This window comes from Borostomias antarcticus (genome assembly GCF_949987555.1).
Source record: "Borostomias antarcticus genome assembly, chromosome: 22".
Taxonomy (NCBI): Eukaryota; Metazoa; Chordata; class Actinopteri; order Stomiiformes; family Stomiidae; genus Borostomias; species Borostomias antarcticus.
The window spans coordinates 14437049-14457048 of NC_140255.1; the positions used below are offsets into that span (position 1 = coordinate 14437049).

Consider the following 20000-nt stretch of genomic DNA (forward strand, 5'->3'; position numbering starts at 1 on the left):
TCCTGTGTGTGTGTGTGTGTGTGTGTGTGCGTGTGTCCTGTGTCTGTGTGTGTGTCCTGTGTGTGTGTGTGCGTGTGTCCTGTGTGTGTGTGCCCTGTGTGTGTGTGTATGTGTGTGTGTGAGTCCTGTGTGTGTGTCTGTGTGACACCTTGGCAGGAAGGAGGAGTCTAGAAACAGAGCGCTGTAGAAGCAAGATCAGGAAAGGAGAGAGGGGGGAGGAGAGCAGGGGAGAGAGGGAGGAGGAGGGAGAGAGGACAGGAGGGGAAAGGGCAAGAGGGGGGAAGACAAGAAGAGGAGGGGGCAGTAGAGAAGGGACGATGAGAGAGGGAGCAGAGAAGGAGTGACGGACGGGGGGGTTTATTTTAGCACACGGAGGGGGCCGGCTGTCACAAAGCTGCCAGATGGACAGTAATCTTATTAAAAAGAGTAATACACGTGAGACGCTGTGAGTGTGTGTGTGCGTGCGTGTGAATGTCTGATGCTTGCTTCATTTGAGAGTAATTCGTAGTGTGTGTTCCAGAAGAGTGAGTGAGTGGTACATGAAAAGCTCTTAAATCCATGGGTTGAGGTTGAGGCTGGTAACAAACAATCTTAGATCCTAACGAATCGAGGAGTCACATTCTGTTGTACAGTAGGCTACATAATAACTGGCCATTATTTAGATTTAATTAGTGTTTAAATTGTATGACACCGTGGACCTAGCTGAGAGAGAGAGAGGGCGAGAGAGAGAGAGGGAGAGAGAGAGAGAGAGAGCTTAAGATCTATCTATGTGAGGACAGAACGAGGAGGATAAATACAGGGGAGGAGAAAAGAGGAGGAAGAGAAGACGGGACAGAAGAAAGGATGTGAACAGAGGAGAGGAACAGTGGAGAGGAGAGAGGAGGACGATGAGAGGAGAGTACCGGAGAAAAGCAGAGAGAACAGATGAGGAAAAGAAGAGAAGGGTGACAGGCAGAGCGCGTAAATGGGTTTGGACTCCAGGCAGTTGAAAGCCAGTGTTTAAGCACTAATGAAGGTCACAGATAGTACCATGTGGCCACTGGTGCATTATAACACAAGCCACTTACTAGTTTACAGTTGGTTAGGCTGCAGGCAATGGAGGAGATCACACGCTCTCTCTCACACACACACACACACACACACACACACACACACACACACACACACACACACACACACAGATGTAGCTACATACACACAAACCCTGATTTTTCAGTAAACATGCTGCATTGTAGCCTACTCTCATAGACTATAATACAAAACACAATCGGCCATGAAGTAGACCTACGTATCTCTGACTCCAGCAGAAGACCTCTGAACAGGTCTGCCCAGAAGGCAGCACGTGTCCACCCATCTGACACTGCGGTCAAGCTAGCCGCACTTTCTTTCTCCACGGTCAAATGAGCCGCACATTTTTCTTCCAGGTTCAATTCAAAAGACGAGTGCGCGTCTATTACACGTACCACCACTCATTCTGTCAAGCTATGAGAGTTCGATTGACCCTATAGCCTACCGTGAGCCCCCCCGTGTGTTGTAGCCTAATAATAATCCAATAGCCTACGCGCACACGAGAGATACTCGTATTTATTGACTGACTTACCGTGTCTGAATGCAAGTCCTGCTGCTGGCACAGCCTATAGAGAAAAGAAGTTTGTTCTTTGAGCAGGGTTTGCCGCGTTGTGAGGAACACGGTGCCTCCGACGTTCAACCGAACCCATTTCCCGTTGTTCCCCCCGGTCGGGTTGATTCCAGAGCCGTTCCCTATGCTCTGCGTTTCCGAACGGCTCGATTCTGCGGGGCTCGCCGTGGCCGTGGTTGTATTCTCACTTCCCTCGGTGTCTTTATTGTTGTTATTGTTGTTGTTGTTGTTATTGTTGCCACGGGGAGTCGGCAGCGAATCGACCTCGGATGTCGCCTGCGGCACCGCTTTCCGTTTATCTTCCGTTGCCATTAGGAAACAGCAATGGATAGCCTACGATTAACTACAACGAGCAATAGCGTCCGTATCCACTTATTTCCTTCCAGTTGCTTAATGATTTCTGTCCTTATGCATACCGCGCACCGACCGACGAGCTCCGCCTCTCCTCCGTTGCCCCCTCTGTTCAAGCACACTAGGACCGTTGGGATCTGTAGTTCCAAAATGTGAGAATCGTAGGCTATTCCCAAGTAGCCTATTTGTCTTGATTAAGGTGGCTATAGTAACGAATGAACACAGTAAATGAATAACTTAATAATAATAATGTTTATTTTCATAGGACTGTTTAGGAAGTTTATTAGTTACAAAAACACTTTTGAAAAGTTCAAAATGTAAACCCTATAAGCCCCTGAGGGTATTGCATCATCCCTAGACAGATGATGAGAATCCCTGATATCAACAAGCCTGGGAAGATTTCCTGCAGGGAAAACACATCATCAACACACACATTTCCATCTACATACGATTCTAAGAAGTGTCTTACTGTCTCTGTGTCTGGGGTTAGGGTTTAAAGTCCCTTGCAAATGGAGGTAGGATTTTATAATGGTGGATGAAGTGTAGGTATGGGGTGCAGTCAGGTAGAGGCCTAGCTCTATGCGCTATGGGGGGAACCTACGGGAGGGTCGCAACATGGCGACAAAGCGGTTTGAGGTGTGCGAGGTAGCCTGCATCTACGGGTGGCGGGGAGGGCCTCGGGGTCAAGGAGGAATGTGTGGTGGTTGGTCAGGGGCGTAGGGAGGGGCGTAGGGTAACAAAGCTGAAGTTATATGTGTGCGGCAGGCCCTGGTGGGCCGTGAGGTTGAAGCGCCACCAGAAGAAGGGGCGGAGCCCTCCCTGAGTGGTCGGACCGTTCACTGCCTCCGCTGCCAACTCGCGAGCCATCTGGTAATCTGTCACCTAGAGAGGAGAGGAGGGGTAGGAGTGAAAGGGGTGAGAGGAGAGAAGAGAACAGAGGGAAAGAGCAGAAACAGATAATGCCATGTCCGGATAGTCTTATAAACAGATAGGCTTCATAAACACATTGGTTGAACTTGAACTCTGACCTTGGTGTCGTAGCAACCTCCAGGATGCGGCCTTCTCAGCCTCAGGTCATTACGGCAACAGATGGTTTTGCAGGGGTGGCCCTTGGAGTAAGGGTCTCTCCTGTAGTCTGAAATAAACATCAACAGCACTGAGCCATGCATGCACACACACAACAAGGATATTATAGTTAACGAAAACACATGCACAACAAAGTTATTGGCCGGGTTTCCCGAACGTGTTAAGAAGCACTTAACTCCAAAATACTTCTTAACTCCCATACAAAGGGTTGCTTAAGAAGGTTTCCTTAAGAAGGTTCTTTATCGGGAAACCCGGCCATTATAGTTAACGAAAACTAACACAAAAAAGACAACTAGGTGTGAAATAACATTTTTTTAAACATTTCAAAAAAAGAATAAAAAAAAGAATAAAAGAAATAAAAACAAAAACTAGGCTTGACAAAAAAACGATAACTAACAAAAACTGTATTGTGTGTTTGCAAAACTAACTAAAATAGACTAAAATTATAGAGAAAATGTCTTTAGTTTTAATCTTTTTCATTAGCCTAGTAGCCTAGTATTTTGGGTGGATATGAAATCTCAATTTTTGTGCGTGGCTGGCCAGCCGCGCAGCTAGTATAGCGTTTATCGGGTTATCACTCCCTCCCTTACTCCCTCTCTCCCTCCCTCCCTTACTCCTGACAATGTTGGCCTGCATCTCTCTGTTGGTACCACAAGAGGCAGTAGTCCCAGCACACCAAAATCAAGAAGGACACCAAAATCAATCCACTGATCTCCACTGCACAAGTAGAGTAGTGGTCAGAGCATTGGACTCCCAACCGGGAAACCAGGGTTCAAGACTCTGTGGGGATGACTTTATGGGACTATACCCCAAACCTCCACATGTTCATCCTTTCACTCCAACTCTACCCCTTGCCTGCCTTATAGGTCAGATCCTGTCCCAAACCCAACCCTTATTCTAACCCCAACCCACACTAGGGACTGGAAGAAGGACACCAAAACCAACCTGCCGATCCCCACTGCACAAGTAGAGTAGTTATCAGAGCATTGGACTGGACTCCCACCCGGGAGACCGGCCGGTGGGGATGACTTTATGGGACTATACCCCAAACTTCCACACGTTCATCCTTTCACTCCAACCTTTTTATCCCTTACCTAAATTCCACAAGTTAGCTAACTGGCTATCCCGCTCTTATTGTGCTGGATTAGCATTGGAAGCATTGGAACTGGTGTGTCCAGGCAACAAGACCTATCTTAATTTATCAGACATTATTTCATGTCATTTCAATTCACAGCTATTTCAGTGGCATGACTAGCTTCTGTCCTACCAGTCCTGAACAGAAACAAGCCAGCCACGCACATAAGCCAGGCTGGACCTGGCCTGGTTTTATTAGCTGTGCCCCTGCATAGAAGTAACCTGACATGCGCCAGATGGTTTTGTTTCACACAGAGTGAAACAACGTGAGCTGTCGAGATCAGGATAGTCTCACGAGGCTAGTGCAGAAGAAATAAAAAACTACAACTAATACTGAAACTAATACAAACTAATCAAAAACCAAAAACTAAGCATTTTCAAAAGATAAAAACTAAACTAGCATAGCTTTAAATACTAAATACTAATTACAACTAAACAAAAATAAAAAAAATAAAAAAAACTATTATAACCTTGACGCACACACACACACACACACACACACACGTCACACGTATAAATACACACACACACACACACGCACACACACACACACACACACACACACACACACACACACACACACACACACACACACACACACACACTCTCATAAACCACCCACCCACCATTACCATCCCAGCAGCACTCAACTGTTGTATCTCATGATGTGTTTGAGGGAGGTGAGGTTGGTGACCCTGGCCTGGTCTCGTCTGAAGATCTTGGCACGTGGACAGAGGTCATAGGAGAACTCCTCCCCATGTCTCCGCCTCATCACCCCGTAGCCACTAAGATTGTAGATGTCACCATGGAACGGCACATTATAGGACGGCCAGTAACCTATCAGAGGGCAGAATACAGGGGAAGATGGGGAAGTATGTGAAAGTTGGTGTACATTATATGTAGATGAATTCACTGGTTATAATTACTTATTGTTTTATTGATTCTTCATTGTTTTGTTGGGCGGACATTTTTGCATTGCTTGTTAAACTGTATATAGTTGAACAGGAGGAGTGTTTACCTAGCCGGAGGGCCTGTGTCTGGTCCGAGTGCAGCACCAGTCCAGGGATCTGTTCTACCACCGTCAGAGCACCCTCACTGATGCTCTGACCCAGAGACACCCGGTTGAGGTCCAACACCATGTACTGACTGTTATAGGTTCCTACAGGGAAACACGGACTAGTTGCTAAAGGTTTCGATGTGGATGGGAACAAGTCTACTGGTTGTTACTGAAAGGCAGATGAAGCCCTGAATTAGTTTGAGAACAGGGTAAATGGACGGTGGCCCTGAAGTGCAAAACACGCCAAATTTCGCAAAACACACAACACTTCGCAAAACACATAGACATTTTGCAAAACACAATGGCCGGGTTTCCCGATAAAGAACCTTCTTAAGGAACCCTTCTTAAGCAACCCTTTGCATGGGAGTTAAGAAGTACTTTGGAGTTAAGTGCTTCTTAACGCGTTCGGGAAACCCGGCCAATGACATTTTGCAAAACACAACATTTCACAAAAACACAACATTTTGCAAAAACACGACAGGCCATATCTTGACGTGGGAAGGTCACAGAGACACGGGGTTTGGACATACAAAAAGCAGTAAAGCTCGCGACCTAACGAATGCAGAAATACCAAACATATCCAGCTCACACACACGTGCGTGTGCACAGAGCCACAAAATGTATTTATGGGCAGAGGTCTGTGCTCTCCAAGCACCATTTCTAATTGTTATACTGTTATCCATAGAGATTAAATAAATAAATACAGTTCAACATTTGTTATGGTAAAACAAGATACCCATGGAGCTTGCAGTCATGGTATACCACTGCAACATTAAGCATGACAGTACCACCAGTCTAAGTCTATCTGGGGAAGATACAGTCATGAGGAGGTGTTATGTCCCACAGGAGGTGACCGTAGGACAGTGCTACCAGCCAGAACACACTGTGCTGTTCCTCCCTGGCAACACGCTGTCGCCTCACACGCTGGGCTTATCAACACACATTCAGAGAACAGAGACCAGCTTGGCTGTTATTTAATATATGGATCGAGCCGGTTGATGCTTTGAATATCTAATTACACATTTACTACATAGCTATTAATAGTCATTCCATAGAGATGGACATTATCATATTGTATTGTATCAGTTTGTATGCCTATTCAGCAATGCGCTCGCCTCCACCGCGCCCTCACCTGAGTTGTACCTGGAGAAGACCTGTGCCCACTGCTCCCCTGTGTGTGCCAGGGCGTGTGCCAGCCTCACCCTCTGCCATGCTAGCAGGCTGTGTGGGCTGACCAAGCGGAACAGAGAGGTGTTGAAAACGCTGTTGGTGGTCTGGGTCATCAGCAGACCACTGCCCAGTAAGTAGAAATCATCCAGAGACATCAGGAAACCTGGGAGAGAAGAGGAGGAAAGAGGAGAGGAGGAGAGGAGAGGAGAGGAGAGGAGAGGAGAGGAGAGGAGAGGAGAGGAGAGGAGAGGAGAGGAGAGGAGAGGAGAGGAGAGGAGAGGAGAGGAGAGGAGAGGAGAGGAGAGGAGAGGAGAGGAGAGGAGAGGAGAGGAGAGGAGAGGAGAGGAGAGGAGGACAGAGAGAGGAAAGGAGAGGGAGGACCACATCCTGATGATCCTCCACATCATTGAGCACCACATCCTCCCCACCCCTCCAAGGACTATAGCAGGACTTTGGGGGTTAATGTAAACTCAGCACCATAATGTATTTGAGCTCTTCTTTTTAATGTACTGAGTTTCTGCACCGACAGATAACCTTGTCTGTTTAGCTCTAAAAATAGAACTTTTAAGCCACTTCTGTTTAATGGTGATGGGGCCTGTAAGAGGATTTTTATAGCAGTGACGGAGGTTGGCAAATCTTCTATAACAATATTGTTTAACATTTCCTGACTTGGCAACAAGCACCTAGGCAACCAGAAAACTAATTTTGTCAGACCTCTGTCATGCATGTTTCTGTTTCCCCAGACAGAGATGCCCCCCCCCCAAAAAAAAGACTTTCAACGTGCTTCGCAGTTTAGGATTAACCTTATTCTATACTGCACATTCAGGCCAACCTGCCCTTCAATTCCTCTGTTTTCAAGACTGAAGTAGGAATCGTAGCAGATTAATTCACACTTACTTACAGTAGTTTGATTCAACCATTAGGTATTAAATACATGTATTTTTCTACTTGTCTCAGAATAGGAAGGTCAAGGGTTCGAATCCCACCTGTGACATAATGCTATTGGAATGTTATTTGTCATAAGCTACTGTATAAGCTATTATGGATCCTATACCAGGATAGCTGCTGAAGGACATCTTGCCCGTGGCAGTGTGTGTGTCTGCCAGTCTGAAATCCCAGTGTTTGTAGATGCGCAGGGTGGCAGCGTAGGTATACCAGCTGGAATGGGCAAACAGCAGGTTCTCAAAGCCTGGGAGCACCTGCCACAGATAGAGGGGGGGAAGGAAGGCAAGGAGGAAGGATGGAAGGGAGGGAGAAGGATGAAAGAAGAAAGAGGGAGGGAAGGAAAGAAGGAAGAAAGGAACATGGATGAAACATAACAGTCATCTCAAATACTTTGCTATGATAATACTACCCCCCCCCCCAACATTCAGGCCAATAACCACCCAACCAGACAAAGGGTGGGGCATACGCCATAATGGTAGGCTGCTTTCAGGGTACCGATTAGGCTTCATACTTCCAAAGTCCAAGCTAACAAGATAACTGATGTTGCCCTGTAGACCAAATTAGATCTACAACGGTCTAGATTTCCAGGCTTGTTTAGAAAACAGAGAGAAAGAGGGGGCGAAATGACAGCATCTAATTTGCCCCATCCACATTCAGGCTCATTAAAAAAAACTGCCACAGCAGACCACAACCCTGGGGCTAAATGGGTTTGTTTGACCGCTGACCTTTATGAGAGCAGAGCAGTGGCCCATGCCTGGCATTCTGAAGGGGTCCTGGCCAGCGGAGGTGCTGGCGTGTGGTGCCAGTGCTGGGATGAGGTCCAGCAGATCCCCAATCTCATTCAGAACCTGGACCGCAAACACTGACAGGGGCTGGAGGCGTGGGGGAGAGGAGAAGAAGAGAGAAAGGAAGAGAAGATGAATTGATATTGAGGGAGGAAGAGATGAAGCTGGAGAGGGGTAGAGATGGTGATTTGATACTGCATGTGGCAATGTTGAATGTTATGTTGTTGGTCAGTATACTGGTATAGAAGCAATAGGTCACATTGAGTGTGAGGAGACACTGATGGCCACTCACACAGTTAATTCTCTCTCTATATATATTTCTCTCTCTCATACACACACACACACACACACACACACACACACACACACACACACACACACACACACACACACACACACACACACACACACCTCTTTCTGTCTGCTCTTTGCCCAGTGTGCTGCGCCAGCGTGCAGTCCATCCAGTTGAGCCAAGATCAGTCCTGCGTATCGCCACAGGGGGTCGCTGTTCTTCTTCAACCTCACCTGCTCCCTGGCCCACAAATCCTGCTTACTGGAGAAACAAGGACACAGGCAGAGTGGGGCGAACCTACCCTTGACACTGGTAGAGGCTGATTATAAGACATGTCTCTGAGTTGGATAGTATTTTGTCTATGTGCTATTCTACTATACTACTAAAAGAGTAACCAATAGGAGAACGAGTTTTGATGTGAGCAAGAAGTGTAATTTATTTAATTATAGCACTTAAGTTGGAATTTAAACTTTATTTAAAAGAGTTTAGATGCTGAGTATGACAACCATGATGCCATTCAGAAGGAGAGAAGCATATGCATACCTCAGAAAGTCCCTCAAGGGGTCCAGCATCTTCTCATCCTTAATCAGCTGGGGGTACATGTTGAAGTAGTGGCTAAACATCTGTCTGTATTTGGCGAGAGGGGGAATCAACACCTCATCATTCATATTCAGTCTTTCAACAAACCAGAGAAACGTGACACTGTGCTGACATCTGACATCACAGGGTCATCCATGTGAGGTGCATAGAAACACTTTATTTTGAGGGCTGCCTACAGATTGTCTGGAGGCACTCAAACTACCGATAAACTATTATCTGTACCTCTATTGAAATGCAGCAACTGGTTAAGGTTAGGGGTTGTGAATACCACCAGTTAGTACATTTTACTTTTTTGTCAGTCATTTTAGTCATTTAGCGGACACTTTTATTTACAGCGAACAGTATCAAGTACAGAACATCTATTCAGTAGGAGGACAATGATTGTTTCATATAGATCAAAGAACAACTAAATTGGAAACTCTCCACCACCGCTACGCACTCACTCTGCAGTGAGAAACCCCTCCAGGTAGCCAGCCAGGAAGCAGGTGGTCTCGTCGCTCTCGGGGGTCTCCCCGTACCCTGCGCGTAGCTCCAGCACCCCCCAGCCAGTCAGGAACAGCGTGTTGTTGTAGTAGCCATAAGCATCCCCCTCCCTCTCCATCACCCTCTCCTTCAGAATCACGCTCTTCTGGGCAGAGTCCCAATAGACACTGGCCTCTTGTAGCTCTACCACATAAAGGATAGACAGGCTTGGATAACACACATTATATAATGCGTATGGTAACATTGATTAGGGTGAAAAATGTGTCTTTTTGTGTTTTGTTGCATAGGCTTCTTAAATGTGTAGCCTATTGTAGCCTATTGGTGTGTGCCTGCTGTTTCTTCACTATCTCCAATGTGAAGTACTGTAATATTTAAATTAATCATTTAATCTATCATTGAAATGATAGAGGCACTTTAATCACATTACGTTCAGTACTTCATTGACAGTGCAGTGATATAGGCTACCACCAGCAAACAGATGGGCCATCGTCAATCAAAGAGAGTGGAGGATCATGCATTAACATTTGATTTGAGTATATTTATTGTAAATCTAGCCTAGCCTACAAAGGGGAACAACATGTTCTTTCTCTCTTGTCAAGCATTTAAAGTTTAAAAAAACAAACAAACAAAAAACCTTTAGACAGGTAATCTCATTGAGACACAGGCTCTCGTCCCCAAGAGAGACCTGATCAAGAGGAGTTTATCAAACAGGACATTCAATACAGAGACAAATAGAGCACAACACACTAAAATGATAAATGCAAAAGTGCCAAATAGAACACAAAACATTAAAATGATAAATGCAAAAGTTCCAAAGTGAAAGTCACATTTTACACTGAATTCTCAAGACTGGAGAATTCTACTAAATCTACTTAAACTTTTTGGTTTGTTTCCAATTAATTAAACAATTTTCCCTTAAGCGTAAAGGGAAAATGTAGGCCTTACATGAATAGCACATTGGAATAAATGTTGAAGAGGACTTACGGTAAGTTTGCACGGGATCTGCATCCAAAGCCCACAAAATCACGATGTATAGTCGTAATACGTTGTGCTGCCTCATGAAAAACATTCTTGTTATATTGTTGGAATCGCGTATATCAATGTGTCCGCTTGGTGTCTTAATATCGAAATCAAACGAACTTTGACATATCTCAGAATCCAAAGCAAAACGATTAAAAAGTATTTCACCCCAGATGGGACTCGAACCCACAATCCCTGGCTTAGGAGGCCAGTGCCTTATCCATTAGGCCACTGGGGCTAACTGCTAAAGAGGCGGGGTTTGCCGTTTATATAATTTGTGATTCACATAAAACCGATGTATATTTAGAAAGCATTTACGCATGACGGGTCCTTTTGTTTGTCGCCGCGGAATAAACATGTATTTATGAACGTCTAAAGCTACACGGTGTAATGTAAACCTCTGTAAACAACCAAACGTAGAATCTTCAAACAGCGACTACATCACCATGGTGATGTGCTCCCGTTAATGGGTTAGCTCACTATGCCTCTTCAGCAGGGGGGGAGGTTCAAACTGTTTGGTAGTATGAAAAGGCTTGCGGTTATAAACAAATCAATTGAAGTTGCAATACACACATAATATAATACATTAAACGTTTTGATGAATTTGCGTCTAAAATATATACAGACATTTTCAGATGTTTCGTTATCTGTCTCAAAGAAACCTCTAAAATGGGACTGTCGAACATGCGCTCTGTTTGGCTATGCGTCTAGTTATATCGGGCTAACATTAGTAGCTAGGAGATCTCCGCGACGGATATCAAAAAACGTTAATTTATAGAGAAACAGGTAAAATATAGTTGCTCACTGTCTCAGAATATTATATTATCTAATAAATAACGAAACCGCTTGTTGGTAATGATGGCATTTAAGGCCAGCTAGCTATGCATTGGCCACTAGGCTCGAGAACCACTACACTGTAACCTGTGACCACTACTGGTTCTCAAGGCTATAAACGTTACCACTATGTATGGCTGGCTAGCAAAGCTAAACTGCTGCTTTGGTTGTGAAGCCTTTCACAATCAATGCGATTAGATTTTGAAATGTGGTGACATATCTCATATAACAACGTAACCTTATTTACTTTACTAGCTAGCTAACGTTACATGACAGCGCTAGCGAAGAAGATGCCCCTGTTTGGGAATACCTTCAGCCCAAAGAAGACTCCTCCTCGCAAGTCTGCATCTCTGTCGAACCTTCACACGGTGAGTTCATCCTAGCTACTAACGTTAGCTACTTTATTTTAACCTCCTTGTTCCATACGAAACACATCTGATCACCACTAAAATACTGGGCTTCTCCATGAATAACTAGTGTCATACCAAACGTAGGCTAACGTCAGCTGGTGATTTCACTATTCTCTTTTTGGATCTAGTTGGACCGCTCAACTAGGGAAGTAGAGCTTGGTCTTGAGTATGGAGCACCTGCAATGACCATCGGGGGCCAGAGCTTGAAGTTTGAAGATGGACTGTGGGTTGCAGGTAAACATACAGATAGGAGACTTAGCGATCCACTCTAGCCCCTCTTTAGGCCTTGTAACCATCACTGTTTTGTTGATTTATGCCCTGGGCTCTCTTTTCCATGTGTTTCTGTGGGTCTTCTACCCAGAATCTGGAGGTAACGTGTCAGGAAAAGAGGTTCAGAGGCTGAAGAAAAGGAACCTGCAGCTGGAAGAGGAGAACAACCTTCTGAAGTTAAAGATAGACCTGCTCTTGGACATGGTTAGTCCTCAGTAACCTCACACATTGGGCACACTGTATCTGTGTAGTGAATGTGTCACAGAAGTAATGATACATATTGTTATAACATTTCAATTTTCTTTCCCAAGTTGTCAGAAACCACTGCAGAGTCCCATCTGATGGAGAAAGAGCTGGAGGAAGTGAAAAATCACCATCGGAGAAAAAAGTGAACAATTAGAAATCTTATAGTGGAAAATGAGGAAGTAGGAAATAAGGGATACTGGTGGAAGGAGCATGTCTTACTGATAAAGGGCTAATGATGAGATGTAGGGACCAACAAGTGTATGTATTGTAGACTGTAGAGCTCAGAGATCCGCTCTCTCTCTCTCTCTCCGCTCTCTCTCTCTCCGCTCTTTTTCCTCCCAATCCTGTACTCTGTGTGGTTTTGGCAGCTGAGAGCATTTCATATGTTTTATACTTTTTCTACTTTCTTAAAATGGCAAAGCAATCATTAGGAAATGTATTTTAATGTTTTGTGATAATAAACTTGTCGTCAGTATAGTGCTTCAAATTCTAGTCAAAGATTTCAAGTTTATGACCTCTCCACTGACTATGTATAAATCATATGTGTCAATAATTAAGGGCACATTTATATTTATATGTTCCATACCACTTACCAGCCTTGTGTAATTGCCCAAATCAATGCCAATGTACAGCCAACATATGTCTGGAAACTAGCTATAATGGGGAAAAAAAGTTCAATGTTATTTACAAGAGTTCTAGAGATATACTGAGATGCAAAGTACTGTTGAACTGCCCTGTGACTTAAGCCAGGCCCAAGGACTAATATGGACCTGCGAGAAGAAGGGTTCTTGATTCTAAGGGCCATTCTAAATATCAAATTGACAGCTGATTTCATTATTATACTCAATAATAATTTCTGCACCTTGAGGGTCTTTATTGGCTACAATAAAGTCGCCCCTCACTCATGTGTGACACACAACACACATGAGTGAGGGGCGACGCAGCACACACAACACACAAACACACATCTGGTGGAATTTCTCTGCACTTATCCCATCCAAGCTTGTCCTCCAGGAAAAGCCAGGAGCAGTGGGCATCCTTGTCAGTGGCACCTGGAAACCAAGTCCAAGTGTTCAGTCCAAGTCCTGGTCAGGGACGTGTCTTATTTCGAGTAACAACATATTAAATATTGCTATTTGCTGGAGTTTTTTATTTTTTTTAATCACTCAGGGAGAGTCAAAGAATAATATATTTCTGTCAGGGAGGGTCATGCATTTTTTTTCTGAACACTCTTAAGTCCTCCAGTGACAAGGACAAGCAATTACAAGAATTCCAATGTACCTGTACTTGGCAAATAAACTTTCTATTCTATTCTAAACCCTGACCACCACTACATCAGGGTCATACAAATGAATACAATGAAGGTGATGAACTGAAAGTACCTCTAAAGCCTACAGTATATCTCTCAGGTTGATTCTCTGGAGGACACCTTCCAGAACTATTTTTCTGATAGGCTATGGCTGGAAGAGAGTAGTCCATGTTGGCCTTTTCCTGGCCATGACATATTCTCTTTGAACCCTCTGCCTCCAGAATAACCTATTTGAATTTCAGAGGCAGTAGAGTTCCATATGGAGATTTGTGGCTGCGCATTCTTGCCTGGAGTAAAAAGTTCTAAAATCGAAAATACAGCCAATAGTCAGTGTTTATTACAAAATGTTTCCCAATAATGTAGACGTTGTATAAGTATAAGCAATGATTCACTTTTATAAAACAGTTTTTTGTTGTTGTATTTTTTAAGTGCCGAGCGCAGTTACAAACCGTTGGTTTGCGCTTAAGTCAAGCGCCTGTCAACTCCATTGGTTGAGTATTGCATCAGTAGCCTACTCTATTTAGTGCGCCGCCTTTCACGCAGGAAGCGGCGGGTGTACATTTGCTTTAGCTAGCGGTGCTACAAGCAGCAGCCAGCGGCAGCAGGAGACGGCTCTGGCCTGTTCTTTAGACAGAACATCATTTAGACCTGTTTTACTTGAAAACAGAAAAGTTGTTTATTTTCATACATTTTTAGGATTCGTTTTCAACTACTTTTCTAAACATGCCAAGAGGTGGTGAGTAACGCTATCAAGCAAGCGCCGTTATTGACAGCTAGCCAGCTTTGCTAGATTTTTTGTGCTAGCTAGCTTTGTTAGCTCGCTAAAAATAGCTCGCATGCTAGCTAACGTTAGCTGACAAGAATAGTTGACGTTACGCTAGCTTGGAACTCTGGCCCTGCGAGTGCTGTGTTGTTGATGCCCATAAAGTGCTGTTCAACGACTTTTGATATCTAGACAAGCCATCGACAAGCTAAAATTAGCCAGTAACGACTTCGATATTCATAGCTGTACGTAGGTAACGTTAGTACGTAAGATAGCTAACCATAACGTGTCGCTATTATCTAGCTAACGTTAGCTAGTAGCTAGCATAGCTGACTGTGCCCAGCGCGACCATGTGCATCCGGAGGAGAATCATGTTTGTCAGAGTAGTCGTCATATTTATTGACCCAGTCACATGAAAACGCGTATTCTGAACAGAGCATTTAGCTATTTTTTAGCATTTGGCTTGCTGGTCAAGCAGCTAATAATTCGTAACCTTTCGCTAGCTAACGTTGGTCTAGCTTTCTTTTTTAGCGGTAGAGCTTTGACAGATGTGAAACTATGCCGCAGTAAACGTCATGCGTGACTCATCTTTCCAGTCGCCTACACATTCACGTCTCTCTCGTTTGATAATTTAGGGAAAAAGGGTCACAAGGGCCGGGGCAAGCAGTTCAGCAACCCCGAGGAGATCGACCGACAGATGAAGGCACAGAGAGAGTTGGTAAGCATTCCTCTAAGTTTGGATAACGCAATGATAAGTTAACATCGAAATTCACCTTCACAAAATTATGGAGCAAGTCTTCAGTGTAATTTTAACCGTGTGACTGTGTGTGCTTTACAGGAGGCGAACGGTGGGGTAGAGAAGGAGACCTCATCAGGATCAGAAGATGACAGCAGCAGTGATGAGGACCTCGAAGTACGTTAGTTGGCTATTACACTGTATTTTATTTAGCATTGTTATTTGTAATTGCAGTAACCCCATGTGCTGACATGTCTGGTCTTTTCCAGAACAAGAAGAAGAGTGGGGTGGAAGGGCTGATTGAGATTGAGAATCCCAACCGTGTGTCCCAGAAGAATAAGAAGGTGACGGAACTTGACATCAGCGCACCCAAAGAGCTCTCACGCAGAGAGAGGTGGGTGGACTACAAGTCTCCATATACCCAATGATCATTGATGGCTGTTGGCTGATGCATGGAATGGATTCATTTTTATATCGTTCTCTCTGTCCCCCATCCCTCTCCTTCTCTCTCAGAGAGGAGATAGAGAAGCAGAAGGCAAAGGAGCGCTACATGAAGCTCCACCTGGAGGGGAAGACGGAGCAGGCACGGGCAGATCTGGCCAGACTGGCCATCATCAAGAAACAGAGGGAGGATGCAGCTAAGAAGAGGGATGATCTCAGGAAAGGTGAGGGCTACATCTGCATAAGGAAACGGTTAACTGCTCTGTGTGATGAATGCGCGAGTATACATGAAGCACCTTGGCTTCTGCTGCTCAAGATCTGTCTTCTTTTTTATACTCTTATTTTCAGAAGCTGAGGAGTCCAAGTCAAAGCGCTAGTCCTCCCTCTCCTGGGGACTGGGCCTAGAACACGTTCTGGGGAGGATGGAAGGAGAGTCAGAGAAGAGGGAGGACTGGAGGTGGTGGGGGAGGGGACCAATGTGATGGGTGACAGCTCAGGGTTAAACCTGGCCTTCTTGTCCCTCATCCTAGATGAGGAGATATGGGGGTGGACCAGGTGTCTGGATGGAGGCAGGACAGGGGGTGGAGGGGGGGATGAGGAGGAGGAGGAGGCGGCTCTCCGGGTGCCCTACTAGTTCCTTGGCTCCCTGAGTAGTTACAATCCCAGGTGTTCTAGAGTTCTCCCTCCTCACTCCTTCTTACACCCAGCGTTCTAAATTCTAAAGCTGCTGGAGTTTTCATTCTTTAGATTTCTATACATTTTAACAGTTTACTACAGAATGGCAGGGGGTGTAAATGACAGTGAGGATCGATTTGCCTTCCATTTGGCCTGTTTTTTTATTTTAAATGATCAGGTAAATTGGGCAGAGAGTGTGCGATGGAGGAAGGAACACTAATAAGATCCGCATCATACAGGAAATCTATGTACTATTCCTATATATTTTCTGTTTACACCTTCGTCCCCTACCGGCTGTGTCTTCATTGTAGTCAGACAGTTCATAGGCCATTGGCCCCACAGGACGGTCATAGGGAGAGAGAGGTCCCTTAGGCAGCATGTGTCTTTGACACCATTCAGTTTTGCGGTTCATTCAACAGAAGTCATATTTTACTCGGTGGTATCAATGTTCCAATTCAATGTTCCAATAAGGTCATCTGGCTCTTCATTATATTTTCAATTGGCTGTCTGGTGTTCAAATGTGCAGTAAATTCAAAGACGTTTTGTATTTAGAGAGATTCTATGCTTTGGCCTCTGTCTCTCCTATGGCGTTTCCTCTGGGGTCATTAATTACTCTTGAGAAGGTACCATCATTGTGTTGCCTTTGATAGTTTACAGGACCAACTCACTGTCTGTGTATCTGGTTGCCATTGACTACGCTGTAGCTACAGCGTGATGGCGGAGCCTGAAATGCCTTGAACGGGAAAGCAATATTCTCCTCAGGCCTTGAGTCAATGGTATTAGAAATCTATTCGCTTTATCCAGTCTTGATTGAGCGTGCCTGAAGCACACTCTTGAAGTATTTGGAAGCATGTGAAATACTATTTGATCCAGGTCTGATTCTCGCAATGGTAGTAGCTGAAAGAATCTCATTTAATCTCTTTGAAAACATACAGTATAATTAATACAACATAAGCGTTTTAAAATGCTTATAAAGAATTCTCCAAGACAACGGATTGGTCTGCATAAATGTTTTGATTTGTCTGTATTTGAGTTAATTTGTTGTATAGAAAAATTACATTGATAAACACATTTACCACTGTCTTGCCTGCTTTTGTATTTATCCGCACCATTCTGTACATGTCGACTTACACAACTCTTCTAGTTTTCCACGGACAGCGTGTTAATACCACCATTCTCTTATGAGGGAATTCCATTCCACAGTTCCCTTCACTGTGATCATCTCTGATCTGTGATGACTGACTGCCTGATTTGGATATCTGTTGCAAGCATATACTTAATCCTGTCAGATCAAGGACTGGCAAAGGAAGGGGAACCAGTAGAATGTATATTACCCAGGGGGCAAAGGGGGTTTTACAGACATGGAATGTTATAAAAGGTGATCTGGAAATATCTAGGACCTGTAGGATCATAACCTGGAACACTGGAAATATACAGGCAGCATGAATTGTAAATCGGCGTCACAGCAAAAGATTTGTTTTTTGCACCACCCTTTAAAATCAACCCAAATGATTCAAGGATTTTTATTGAAATAAAATTTTATTTATGCCATGTTTAGATTATTCACAACTAGAAATGAAAAAAATGAACAAGAAATTAGCAATATGAACAAGTGTGTGTGTGTATATAGACCCTAATGTGTGTATACACAGCACACGGGCAGCCAGTGGTCTAGTGACTGAAGATGTATATAAGCAAATATATTGAAATTGCTCCGTTTTTACATCACTGGTGGATAAGAAGTGAGTGTCTGTGGTCCACTACTGCGAGTGACGTCACAGTGTACTTTGTGCAAATGAATTTTGCACGTCGCCGTTGTCTTGACGTCATCAGACGGCTTGCAGACCTGGCACCTCTTCCACCCAGGAGCAACCTAGAAAGATGATGATTACTGTCTTTTTGCTGACCCCCCATCCCCTGACACGCATGCGTGTGTACACACACACACACACATTCTTACAGGTACTGGTGTACTATGTGCAGCTCTCTCCTGGATGTCCCTCACTTGGCATGTCCTGCCTCTATTGTACAGTATGTGGTACCATGAGTGCCTTCCCCAGCTCCTCCAGGAAATGGCCTCGTGTACAGATATGACATTTCAGGCAAAATCTCAGTCCAGATGATAAACACATTGTACTGTTGCTCAATTAAAACAGATGACTGAAGGCCAGAGCGGCCATTGGCTTGGTGCTGTAGGACCCCATTAATAATAAATAATTCATTTTATTTATAAAGCGCTTTTCATTGTGAGACAATCTCAAAGTGCTTGAACAATCGCACACGAGCAGAATAATAACAGAGACACTACTTAAAGGAGTAGTAAAGGGAAAATGCATGTTTAGCCCTGTTTTAAGGTTACTTATGATCATATACAATGGTTCAGATCAAAACGTTGACAAAACTAGCACTTTTCAGAAAGTCTGATAATTGCTCTACCACCGTTTTGGTCATACAATGGATGTGGGTGGGCACCGTGAAAAATCATTCAAAAAACATGTTAAACCCCACTCTAAGAGTCATAGAGTAAAAATAAAAATAAAGAGACATTGCATGTGTAGCCACATAGCATCCTCAACCCAAAGTAAGCTGGTGGACATTCTAAACTCTAAATAACCTTTCATCCACTGTGTGCCCTTACAAGCAGACTATGCAGCTATAATTATCCTTCATTACAATGTCACACGATAGATTTCAGTAGGAAACAACACATCTAGTATTAAAAGGTCTGCAAAGCTACATCTGGGGTAGTCTGACACAATGGATGTAGGTTTTGGCGATAAACCTTGTCATTCGTTGATCACACTGCCCAATCAGTGGCGAGACTGGCGACGCAAATTAATCTTATTCGGGCTGAGAGATTTTCTCGGCACCAATCAGATTCGATCCAGACTATTTCGCAAGAGCACGGTCGCTGCGTCCGGGGCTGGCTCCCCCTAAGACGGCTGTGATTGGTTTAAAGAAATAATGTGTCGTCCCCCCCCCCCTATTGCAGAATGGTAATATGTCCAGCCAGACCTGTCTCCGGCGCTGGCACAGCGTAAACGAAGTGTGGAGATAGGTCTGGCTATGCGAGACTACATCTGGGGTGGACAGAGACATTGAAACATATTGCGGCTAGGCCATTTTTACAGGCTTTGCACGCACACACATAAAACAACATCAAACCTTTTGCATAGGTTGATATACAGTATTGCAACAGTGACCTCTGACCTTCTGTGTTGTTTTACGTGGGCTTCGGATTCTTAACTATTTACAACAAAATGGCACCAATCGGTGCTGGAACATGCCGACTCAGACAATGATATTCCACCACTGATGATATGATCGAGCGGAAACATACAGTTGGGGGTAGTTAGAAATAATCCATCTCGCAGCATTTTACCATTGCGGTATTTGTTGGAAATCTCGTGGGATTTCAGACGGGTGTTATTTAATTTTAGTGATGCACCACCGCCAGGTGGCGTCTTTGAGCAGATTTAGCAGTTTGGGCTCACAGTGTATTTCTCCTTTAGTCTACAAATGATGACAAGCCTAACCCTAACCCTAACTAACCCTGTTATAGAGGATAAACAGAATGGAGCCAAGAACAGATCCTTTTGGGACGCCAAAGGTGACCGTGCACGTCTGAGACCTGGATGCCAGGGAGACATATTCTGTCCTGTCTGATAGGAGCAGAACCAGTTCAGGGCTTGCTCAGAGAGACCAATGGAACTTTGCATTCGAGGAGGATGAAATATTTGTTTATTTCGAACAC

General features: G+C 44.3%; 4 protein-coding genes across 4 annotated transcripts in view; 2 read left to right on the forward strand and 2 right to left on the reverse strand.

The window, feature by feature from the left end:
• The window catches only part of kctd17 (potassium channel tetramerization domain containing 17), a 10569-nt gene extending 8564 nt beyond the window's left edge, over positions 1 to 2005 (reverse strand). The window contains exon 1 of the mRNA XM_084456672.1: positions 1601 to 2005. Within this exon, the coding sequence (XP_084312798.1) occupies positions 1601 to 1951 (351 nt within the window). The 5' untranslated portion in view covers positions 1952 to 2005. The remainder of the gene's footprint in view (positions 1 to 1600) is intronic.
• A 693-nt stretch (positions 2006 to 2698) lies between these two features.
• Positions 2699 to 9717, reverse strand: plbd1b (phospholipase B domain containing 1b; the record flags this gene model as incomplete). The annotated part of the gene is made up of 10 exons (XM_084455799.1): positions 9503 to 9717; positions 9003 to 9086; positions 8579 to 8720; positions 8108 to 8254; positions 7492 to 7636; positions 6400 to 6600; positions 5229 to 5369; positions 4862 to 5047; positions 3019 to 3125; positions 2699 to 2872 (listed from the first exon to the last, which is right to left on the reverse strand). The coding sequence occupies exons 1-10, from the start codon at positions 9658 to 9660 to the stop codon at positions 2699 to 2701; spliced, it is 1485 nt and encodes a 494-aa protein (XP_084311925.1). The 5' UTR covers positions 9661 to 9717.
• A 1604-nt stretch (positions 9718 to 11321) lies between these two features.
• cby1 (chibby 1, beta catenin antagonist) lies at positions 11322 to 12574 on the forward strand. Its single transcript, XM_084455969.1, has 5 exons — positions 11322 to 11348; positions 11652 to 11764; positions 11935 to 12040; positions 12168 to 12280; positions 12388 to 12574. The coding sequence occupies exons 2-5, from the start codon at positions 11666 to 11668 to the stop codon at positions 12466 to 12468; spliced, it is 399 nt and encodes a 132-aa protein (XP_084312095.1). The 5' UTR covers positions 11322 to 11348; positions 11652 to 11665; the 3' UTR covers positions 12469 to 12574.
• Positions 12575 to 14175: 1601 nt separating this feature from the next.
• pdap1a (pdgfa associated protein 1a) lies at positions 14176 to 17319 on the forward strand. Its single transcript, XM_084455946.1, has 6 exons — positions 14176 to 14367; positions 15030 to 15112; positions 15233 to 15307; positions 15400 to 15524; positions 15644 to 15795; positions 15920 to 17319. Exons 1-6 carry the CDS (start codon positions 14355 to 14357, stop codon positions 15946 to 15948), a joined length of 477 nt encoding a protein of 158 aa, XP_084312072.1. The 5' UTR covers positions 14176 to 14354; the 3' UTR covers positions 15949 to 17319.
• Positions 17320 to 20000: the final 2681 nt, after the last annotated feature.

What these genes read in the sequence shown, in the direction of transcription:
- cby1 (XM_084455969.1), top strand. Translation starts at nt 11,666, where the DNA reads ATGACAGCGCTAGCGAAGAAGATGCCCCTGTTTGGGAATACCTTCAGC. An exon ending in CTCTGTCGAACCTTCACACG is followed by an intron (nt 11,765 to 11,934) that starts GTGAGTTCATCC and finishes TTTTGGATCTAG; the next exon opens with TTGGACCGCTCAACTAGGGA. An exon ending in TAGACCTGCTCTTGGACATG is followed by an intron (nt 12,281 to 12,387) that starts GTTAGTCCTCAG and finishes TTCTTTCCCAAG; the next exon opens with TTGTCAGAAACCACTGCAGA.
- pdap1a (XM_084455946.1), top strand. An exon ending in TGAAGGCACAGAGAGAGTTG is followed by an intron (nt 15,113 to 15,232) that starts GTAAGCATTCCT and finishes TGTGCTTTACAG; the next exon opens with GAGGCGAACGGTGGGGTAGA. An exon ending in GAGCTCTCACGCAGAGAGAG is followed by an intron (nt 15,525 to 15,643) that starts GTGGGTGGACTA and finishes CTTCTCTCTCAG; the next exon opens with AGAGGAGATAGAGAAGCAGA.